The following is a 10,897-nucleotide window of genomic DNA, read 5'->3' as shown; positions in this document are numbered from 1 at the left end:
GTAATACCTTACTGTTTAATACCTTAGATGTGAACACAGTTTATGACTGTGTAATACCTTAGATGTGAACACAGTTTATGACTGTGTAATACCTTAGATGTGAACACAATTTATGACTGTGTAATACCTTACTGTTCAATACCTTAGGGGTGAACACAGTTTATGACTGTGTAATACCTTAGATGTGAACACAATTGATGACTGTGTAATACCTTGGGGGTGAACACAGTTTATGACTGTGTAATATATGTGAGTTTACTGCACATAACTTTTACAAGAACAATAAGCAGTATGAACAATTGTTTGCTGCAATGGTAAAGGAACACTTCAATTCTCTAGTACCTAATCTTTGTTGTACACTATCCGTTATCGAAACCCGTTCCCGAACATGCTAGCACTTTCAGTCTGGGCTCGTTATAATATGACAATTCCACTATTCGTTGCTAAGAGTTGGCGTTGGGTGGTTTTTGAGTAACTGCCTTCTTTCTAGTTTATCATTTGAAAATTAAGGACAGACAGCGCAGATAACATTCGCAAAATTGAACAAACAAAGCACACTATTCATTTTAAGCGATCTGCACACACACGAGTTTGTTTCAGTATTTTCGAAAACAGCTACATAAAGGGCTATTTACGCATAGCCTTCCTAATTTTGAATTGATAGGATAGAGGGAAAGCAACCAGACACGCACACACACACACACACAAAAGAGAGAAAACTTAATATATTGCAAGACAAAAATAAAGTACAACAAATAAAGTTGATTAATATGACACTTCTACATGATGTTTCTGTGACAAGTACTGAGAAATAACGACGTCATAAGAGTATGCAACAAGAAATGTCCCCCCCCCCTCACACCCCTTTGTTTTAACGCAAAGCTATATGATAGGCTATTTGCATTCTATCCACCACAGGGAATCGAGAACCCGGATTTTAGCATTCGAAGTTCGTAAACTTATCACTGACCCAACGAGGTCGCAAAGAAATGAAAACCAAAAATAGTGAAGGAATATTAGTGTGGTTAAAAATAGTGACTAAATATTAGTGTGGTTAAAAATAATGACGAAATATTAGTGTGGTTAAAAATAGTGACGAAATATTAGTGTGGTTAAAAATAGTGACAAAAATATTAGTGTGGTTAAAAATAGTGACAAAATATTAGTGTGGTTAAAAATAGTGACTATATTAGTGTGGTTTAAAATAGTGACAAATATTAGTGTGGTTAAAATAGTGACGAAATATTAGTGTGGTTAAAAATAGTGACAAAATATTAGTGTGGTTAAAAATAGTGACTAAATATTAGTGTGGTTAAAAATAGTGACCAAATATTAGTGTGGTTAAAAATAGTGACTAAATATTAGTGTGGTTAAAAATAGTGACAAAATATTAGTGTGGTTAAAAATAATGACGAAATATTAGTGTGGTTAAAAATAGTGACAAAATATTAGTGTGGTTAAAAATAATGACAAAATATTAGTGTGGTTAAAAATAGTGACTAAATATTAGTGTGGTTAAAAATAGTGACGAAATATTAGTGTGGTTAAAAATAGTGACGAAATCACATAACAAACAAAAACATTATGTGTAATTTAATAAATCTGTTACTAAATATTTCAAAAGGAAGTAGTTAAGTGATTGAAATCATTATTAAATTTTTAAATATTTGCTAATTCTATACTCTTGATGATCTATGCACGCATGATTCAACAGATCATTTAAAAACATGGGGTATGTGAAACAAGTAAAAATCATCACATATTTAATTTACTCTTAACCTACTATTGGAAATAAATATTTGTATTTTAAGTTTGTATAATATAATAGACTCTAACAAAATTATGATAATATCCGTTTTGGCAGGTGCTTTTAAAAACAGATTTGATAAATTCATTCGGAGACGAAACAGTTAAATGAAACTAGTCATAATGGCCACAACTGTCACCTATATAAATATAATGAGTTCTGAATATATGTGTGTACAAACTAGTCATAATGGCTACAACTGTCACCTATATAAATATAATGAGTTCTGAATATATGTGTGTACAAACTAGTCATAATGGCTACAACTGTCACCTATATAAATATAATGAGTTCTGAATATATGTGTGTACAAACTAGTCATAATGGCTACAACTGTCAACTATATAAATATAATGAGTTCTGAATATATGTGTGTACAAACTAGTCATAATGGCTACAACTGTCACCTATATAAATATAATGAGTTCTGAATATATGTCTGTACAAACTAGTCATAATGGCTACAACTGTCAACTATATAAATATAATGAGATCTAAATAAGCGTGTACAAACTAGTCATAATGGCTACAACTGTCACCTATATAAACATAATGAGTTCTGAATATATGTGTGTACAAAACTAGTCATAATGGCCACAACTGTCAACTATATAAATATAATGAGATATAAATATATGTGTACAAACTAGTCATAATGGCTACAACTGAATACAAGTCACAAGCGATATGCATACACGAATACAAGCCATAAGCGATATGCATACATGAATACAAGCCACAAGCGATATGCATACACGAATACAAGCCATAAGCGATATGCATACATGAATACAAGCCACAAGCGATATGCATACACGAATACAAGCCATAAGCGATATGCATACATGAATACAAGCCACAAGCGATATGCATACATGAATACAAGCCATAAGCGATATGCATACCTGAATACAAGCCATAAGCGATATGCATACATGAATACAAGCCATAAGCGATATGCATACATGAATACAAGCCATAAGCGATATGCATACCTGAATACAAGCCACAAGCGATATGCATACATGAATACAGTTTTTTGTTTAAGTATTGTGGAAATTCGCACTGAATGCTCATGTCTCTTACTTTATATTTTAAAACCAGCTTCAATTAAAAACAGACTTCATTTTATTTTCCGATCATTATAAAATATTTGTGTTTCTGTAGCAGCACTGACTGATTCCGTTTGATTCTCTCTAACTTATAAATGATTCGAATGGGCTTATATCGTGCTGCTTTTCTACAAAGTCTAATTAGGATATCTCATTCTATATATATACCAGCATAAAATATATGCACTCCGCTGCGGGGATTACAGGCTTCCCTCACGATTCACGGTGGCCTCAACGCACCGATGAAGTCCTCCCCCCCAATTAAACCCAATTTATATACCTACCCCAATGTGGGTGGTCTATATCCGAAAACAAACCCCCGTTAGTACACCCGCTTTTGGACATGAGCACGTGTGTAACGTTTGGTCCACTAACTTCTAGGTGAGGGTATGAACACAGTTTAAACATGAAACCCCTTAGATCACTGAGGGGCCAGGAACAAAAATTATGATTCCAGTTTCGGTTTCAACGATCCTGAAAACCTTTTCCTAGACCCCCCATCATGCCTGGGTGACTTTCCATGTGCGTTTTATTCCATTGGGACCTCAAATAAACAAGAAAACGGGGCTACGCCACATAGATAAGGACCCCACCCCGAAATACTCCAAGTTCACATGCCAAGTTTGACCCCACTACCTCCTGTGGGAAGGGTATACAAACAAATAAATTCATAATGTGAATTAATATAGAAGATAAAAATGTAAAAACAACAACAACAACATTGTTTGTCAATGAATATCAATCTAAATTTGTTCAGAGCCCAAACAAACTTGTTATTGGACCAAATAAAACTAAATCTCTCATCTTGCATGTTCTTCTTTTTAGATCAAATAGTTCTATTAACTACGTTTAAATCTTCAAAAATGAATATTACACTCGGATAATTTTAATGTGAAATATCTAAACAATAAAAGCATATAAAGTGAACATATATTAGATTTAATACCGTTCACATTACGCTACAACGTTTAAATTACAAAGTATTTAAAAAATGTTTATATTTTAATACCCAATGCATGTCTACCATTTCTCTGTTTTACCAACTTTATAAAGTCAGATTGACGTTATTATAAAATCATTATAAAGTAAGCAATACTTATAAATGGCCAAATTATATAACTCCAAAATTAGAGAACTAAAATATTGAAAATATTGCTACATTAATTGTTTTGTTTTGAATTTCGCGCAAAGCTACACGAGGGCTATCTGCACTAGCCGTCCCTAATTTAGCAGTGTAAGACTAGAGGGAAGGCAGCTAGTCATCACCACCCACCGCCAACTCTTAGGCTACTCTTTTACCAACGAATAGTGGGATTGACCGTCACATTATAACGCCCCTACGGCTGGAAAGGGCGAGTATGTTTGGTGTGACGGGGATTCGAACCCGCGACCCTCAGATTGCGAGTCGAGCGCCTTAACCAACCGGGCTGCTACATTAAAACGGTTTTGGAACAATTGTTTAAAATTAATCAATTAAGACATTTTGATATTTAATAATTCTAGGATTTAGGAGACCATCTCTCACCTGATAAGTAAGAAGTATATTTCCGGTCTCGTTGCAGTACTCTTAAATAGGTTTATAAATTGACAACTATTTAACCTTCCTCGGTCTCGCCCCATCTTCTCCATATTCAGTTCCTGTAATGTCAAACAAAATACAAAAACAACATAAATATTCCTGCAGCACGTTAGCGACATCTTTTAGCAACAGGTTTGAGGAATAAAAATACTGAAGACCAGTAGTAACTCTCTTAGAAAGTTGACAGCATAGAGCAGCGGTTTCCAACCTTTTCACCACCAAGGACCCCCTTTTATTATCATTTTTTACCCCACGGACCCCATGCTTTTTGAAAGGTTCCATCTACCCAGCAAACTGTTTTTCTTACTAATAATTAACTTGTTTTTCCATTTTTCACTATCATATAAAAGACATATATAACTGAGTGTGCAATTAAAAAAACAGCAGAATTAAAAAACTTACTTGTTTAATGAGATGGTATTATTTTCGCGGCCCCCCAGGTTGGAAATCACTGGTATTGAACAATGCGTCTCTAGGTTTCCACTCTTCTTACGCTCCAGTGAATGTTGAATTTGTTTTTAATAACTGTTCCGCAAAGCTACACAAGAGCTATTTATGTATAGCCATCCATAATCTGGAACTGATAGGCTAGAGCACCTAACTCCGACACTTGACTGATCGAACAGAAGAATTTGACTGTCACTTTTATATAGCATCAATGACGGAACAGATTTTTGTGGCAACTGGAGCACAAACCAAGAATCTTGTGATTCAGAATGCGGTCACGTTAACCACTAGAGCACGCCCGGGATACGAAGTTTACGAATTACTGCTATGATCCTTACTGTCAATATAATGACAGTCACTTAACTAAGGCTGGGGTGATAAAATAAAGGACTTTGTGTAACGAAGATTGACACTGTATTTTTAATAATGTTTTATTTTAAAATTCTTGTCAAGGCTAATTTATGTAAGCATGTTTAGTAACATATTAGCATACTTTTTTATTTATAGTTTGAGTAAATAATGTCTACAGTGTCTCCTGCCTTGTTTGCTTACTTTTTTTACGATCCCTACTTGCAGGTTTTAAATTCCCAATTTTATATTCATTATATATGTTATATGAACAAAATATAATATCAGTATGACTGACTACAGAAGCATCCACCACTGTACTTCTTTTTCCTGTCCGAATACCGTCCAGCCTCACGATACGCTTTTTCTGCAAATTCTAACTTTACAGGACGGTGTGTCACCGTTGCTGTACGTTTGTTTGTTTGTTTGAAATTAAGCACAAAGCTACACAATGGGCTATATCTGTGCTCTGCCCACCACGGGTATCTAAACCCAGTTTCCAGCAGACATACCGCTGCGCCACTGGGGGGGCTGCTGTACGTTACTAAGATACTTTTATTGCACTGACTAAATTAACTGAGTTCATTCCGACAGTTCAAGTGCTAATATCTTCCTATAGTAGTAGTTAAATAAATAGAATTCTTAACATTCTTTAGGATAATAAATGACCTTTCACTTAACGTTTTATTTATTTTGAGAAGATGTATAATATATATATATAGCACATTGGCATACGCAAGGATAGAAAACAGACAGATTAGGAACAACAAAGTCGCTGAATATGTAACAAAGTGAAGTAGTTTTTATACATAAAAAAGAAACGTAAATAGATTTATGTTTAGCAAGATATTTGTTTGTTTGTAAAAGCTATTATGTCCAAAAAACATGCCGAAAGATATTCATATGTTAACAATTTCTTCACAATCATCTCTGTTAGTTCGTTACAATCAAGAGGCAAGAGCCGTTACAGCGGCTCATAGAAAGACTGAGTTTTTCTTGTTTTTTCAAGTACAAACTTTTAGCTCATAGCTCCATCATCTCTTGACCGATTTGAGATCTAATTACAGTTTTGGACTCGCGAGGATTGATGTTTTTGACCAAGCCCAAGGTCTCATGGATTAATTTTCTTCAATACTGTCTGAAATAATTTCAATTGCCGTGGCTATTAAGGATTCTCTCTTGTTTTGTTTGTAATATATATTAACGCCCTGCGTTGGATCAGCGGCAGCTTTAAGTATATCAAACATTTGTCCAGTGTAGCAAAATATCGAAACAGGTGAAGCGTGAAAACGTTTTTAGTCCTAAATACGAGAAAGAACAATAACATAGAGTTGATATGTTCAATTATTTTATCATCAAACCTACTTTTGTTAACTGTTCTCCAAGAAAAAAATACAACATTAAAATGTTTGTTGCAAAATCGTAACAGATTTGACGTAATTCTAGGCGTAATTATTTTGATATTGCATTTTAAATTGGAAGCCAATTCAAAACAAATTTATCTTACAAATGTGACAGTAAGAAATACTTCAGAATTTTTATCGTGCGAACTTGTCGCCAATGCGAAAAAGACTTTATTTCAAATACTTGGTTTACATGAGCTATATCAGATGTGGGCGTAAAACCTTTGTATATATTTATTATAACTTATATGTTAAAGCACAGATGAAGGTCAGAAATCATTAAAACATTTCAAGACCACAAATTCCAGAAGAAACTCTATTAATATCAAACGTTTCAGTCTCCTACTCTCAAGGGTTAACTGCCTACTGTTTATCTACAATTCAAATGAAACATTATATAGTAGAACACAATAAAATAATAACATATCCCAACATGAGAGGTTGGAAGGTGATGAAACAATGTATGAAGGGAAAGAATGGAACCTTATACGGAAATATATAAATTGGAAAATACATGCATAAAATATAAAGTAAAAATAAAGGTTAACAAGAAATTTTTATAATTTATAAGAATATATAAAATACTTAAAAATTCACATTACTGCACTTGTTTCAATATCAGTAACTTTGGTCAGAATGAAAAATTACAACAAGTAAGAAAAAATATCCTTTTTACCAGAATCAGTACGCGTAAGATAATTAAAAGGGTTGAAATCAACTAGGCAACTTATAAGGAAAATACCCCCCCCCCAGTAGCACAGTGGTATGTTTGCGGACTTACTACGCTAGAAACCGGGTTTCGATACCCGTGGTGGGCAGAGCACAGATAGCCCATTGTGTAGCTTTGTGCATAAATTCAAACAAACAAACAATATAAGGAAAACATGTACAGTTGTTAAGTAAAAGAACGATTTAGCGCTTCAATAACATTTCATATACGGTAATATTTAAGTTGAAATGATAACTTTAAGAAATGGTAAATTTCAAAAGATTCGTTTGTCGGAAAACTGAGAGGTCGCACTGTATTAATGCCTTTCTAATTTATTTTTTATATATATATTTTTATATAATATATTTTTTTACATTAAGCTAGAATACGTTTCTGTGACACTAAGTTTTTACACGAAAAGGGATAATATAGCTAAGATATGACTTCGATATTAGCTTTTATTAATTTGCATCGCTATTAGGCCTATTATTATTGAGTTACCAGACTGTCAGGCTTATGCTATGGTACCAATATTCAGAATTCAGGAACTCGCTAGTACGATGCTGGTGCTTACAGAAAAACACAATTGTCTTTTGTTAAATGCTTATTTTATTGTTACGTATTTCTGAAAGTGTTGCTTGTTATAACCAGGTGTTTTATGTGGGGGCTTATTCTTTCAAAGTATACAAGAATGCAGGTGGTATGAGAAGATAAGAAATATAGTACTAGCACTAATAATAGCTAAGTTGTTAACAATCCATTTGCTTCTGAGTAATCCCTTTGGCTCGGGATCGTTTCTTTGTTTGTTTTGAATTTCGCGCAAAGCTACACGAGGACTACCTGTGCTAGCCGTCCCTAATTTAGCACTGTAAGACTACAGTCATCTCCACCCAACGCCAACTCTTGGGCTACTCTTTTACCAACGAATAGTGGGATTGACCGGAACATTATAACGCCCCGATGGCTGAAAGGGCGAGAATGTTTGGTGGGAGGGTGGATTCGAACCCGCGACCCGCAGATTGCGAGTCAAGTGCCTTAACCACCTGGCCATGGGCTCGGGATCGAGTCACGATATAATATATAATGGAGCACATTCTTCTTACCGCATCACTCAATAAATTAAACAATCTTCATAAATATCTCTATCAGAGTTTTTTGCATGTTCACAGAATTTAATGACGTTGTTTTTCACACATGTAATAATGATAAGTCCTAATGTACTTCTATTTCAAGGTATTTCACTCCAGTAAAAATTTCTTTGAACTTTCGATTTTAGGATGTAATTTTGTTTTGTTTTATTACAGAGTGGAGAGATATTTTTATATTATTTTGTTGGCCAATAAAGTAACATTGTAAAAATACATGTTTTTTTTTAACTGATCATTGGTATATATGGTATTAGCTTAGCGAGAATTAATAACACAGTTACGTGGTTATGTTTAAAAAGCTTAAAGCTCACAAGAGTTAATTTTTTCCTATATTTTAAGTGTCAAATTCCGATTTTATGTTTTATCAATATTAGTAATTTCTGGTGAAAAACAAGGCAGCTACAATGATGACAACTAAACACCAATTAACGTAGCTTATTTTCGATCAGTTTCGCTATAATTCTATATAATATTCACTTAGTTCTAAAACTATACACTAATATGTAGAATGCAAAATAATTCTCAAAATAAAAATGTGTAAAATGAATAACTGAAAATTAAAAAATATGCTTAAATTTTTGCCAATACTATTTATGAAACAAAAATTAAAGAAATAATTGAATACAGGTTTACTTACAAGACATGGAAACTAGTGAGATGTTGTATTGAAGCTTTTCTATCCCTAGAAACGTGTAACGCCAGTATAGACATTTCTAAAAACCTAATATACGATTTTTGGTGGTGTACATTTTATCCTTTTTTGATTTATTGATACCACAACGGTTTCTGTGTGACTTTTCATCTAGTTATCAAAGAAAACCCATTAAACGGCTGGACAGTTCATTATTTTGTTGTTGTTGTTTTAATTTGGCCACACAATGAGCTGCATGTGTTCTGTTCACCGTGAAAAATCGAACACTGGATTTGACAGTTGTAAATTCATTAACTTACCGCTGACCCAATAGGGGGTCGGCTCGACAAGGTAACGTTAGATTCGTTTAACATCTGAGATAAATAACTACAACACGTGTTGTGACACGGTGCAATTCTAATGTTTATAAAGATAAAAATGGCCAAATAAGCAGTAAAAGTATTAATGTCATGATCCAAAATAATCAGAATAAATCAAATAATAATGAAAAAGAAACTGCTACACACACACACACTATGAGCTGTGCCTATACACATCTACTCCGAAGCTAAAGCCATCTAAAGCAATAAATCCTTCTAAATGTACAAATTGCAAGCACTGTTGTTCAAAAAAACCTGTTTATACCGATATTTTAACATCAACCAAGTAGTAAACACTTTTGGATGATGTTGTAGTTTAAAAACACGTATGATATACAGCGTGTATACCTACAGCCTAGGGTGTAAAACTACTGACAGAAATTTGATAAGGGTGCACACATGTTAAGACGAAATTAAAAGTAAAAATATTTAAGTTATCAAACTGTTTGATTAATATTTAATCCAGGACGCATCTTGTGTATCCACAAATTTTCTTTAGTGCCTAGCATTTCTTTTACTATCCGCACTCCCCCAAGATATTAAAATATTTTGAAGTGACGTTCGTGTCACGGTCCTGTAAACAGTGGCGAAGAATGGACGACTGATTATATGCTGCGTCACCTTTGTTTCCAAAATTATCAAACTGTTAATCTACAACATACATGTACTTATATTCTGGTATTAGCTAGTGTGACAATTCAAAGATTAAGAGCTTAAATAATCTCAAGTAACGTAAGAAGTTAAGCGCCTCAAATTTGATAACAAAATTACAAAGAGTTCGAACTTCGAGTCGTCGTTCTTATTGTATTTATCTAAAGGTACAATAAAATCGAGGTAAAGCGTAAGTGAATAGTAACATAAAGAATATCCGTGCTTTGTTGAATACGTAAACATCCTTGAAGTAGAGTAATTAGGAACATCAAATGAAGCTCCTTTTCGTTAGACTTTTGTGATTCAAAGTTAACAATACTTTATGCTATACCACTGTTTTGTATGTTTTGCGGTTCAAAGTTAACATAACTTTATGCTATTCTACAGCTTCGTGTGTCTTGTGAATCAGAGTTAACACGACTTTATGCTATACCACTGTTTTGTATGTTTTGCGGTTCAAAGTTAACATAACTTTGTGCTATTCTACAGCTTCGTGTGTCTTGTGAATCAGAGTTAACACGACTTTATGCTATACCACTGTTTTGTATGTTTTGCGGTTCAAAGTTAACATAACTTTGTGCTATTCTACAGCTTCGTGTGTCTTGTGAATCAGAGTTAACACGACTTTATGCTATACCACTGTTTTGTATGTTTTGCGGTTCAAAGTTAACATAACTTTGTG

The 10,897-nt window shown here is 33.7% G+C and overlaps 1 protein-coding gene across 1 annotated transcript in view; it reads right to left on the bottom strand.

Moving 5' to 3' along the window:
* The window catches only part of LOC106466232 (inactive phospholipase C-like protein 2), a 203,160-nt gene that overhangs the window by 67,838 nt on the left and 124,425 nt on the right, over positions 1–10,897 (bottom strand). Inside the window, exon 6 of the mRNA XM_022394212.1 lies at positions 4,445–4,557. Within this exon, the coding sequence (XP_022249920.1) occupies positions 4,445–4,557 (113 nt within the window). The remainder of the gene's footprint in view (positions 1–4,444; positions 4,558–10,897) is intronic.

Source organism: Limulus polyphemus, unplaced genomic scaffold (assembly GCF_000517525.1).
Source record: "Limulus polyphemus unplaced genomic scaffold, Limulus_polyphemus-2.1.2 Scaffold2199, whole genome shotgun sequence".
NCBI classification, from domain to species: Eukaryota; Metazoa; Arthropoda; class Merostomata; order Xiphosura; family Limulidae; genus Limulus; species Limulus polyphemus.
Note: the sequence above shows the minus strand (reverse complement) of the source record. Positions and strands in the feature narration are given on the sequence as shown.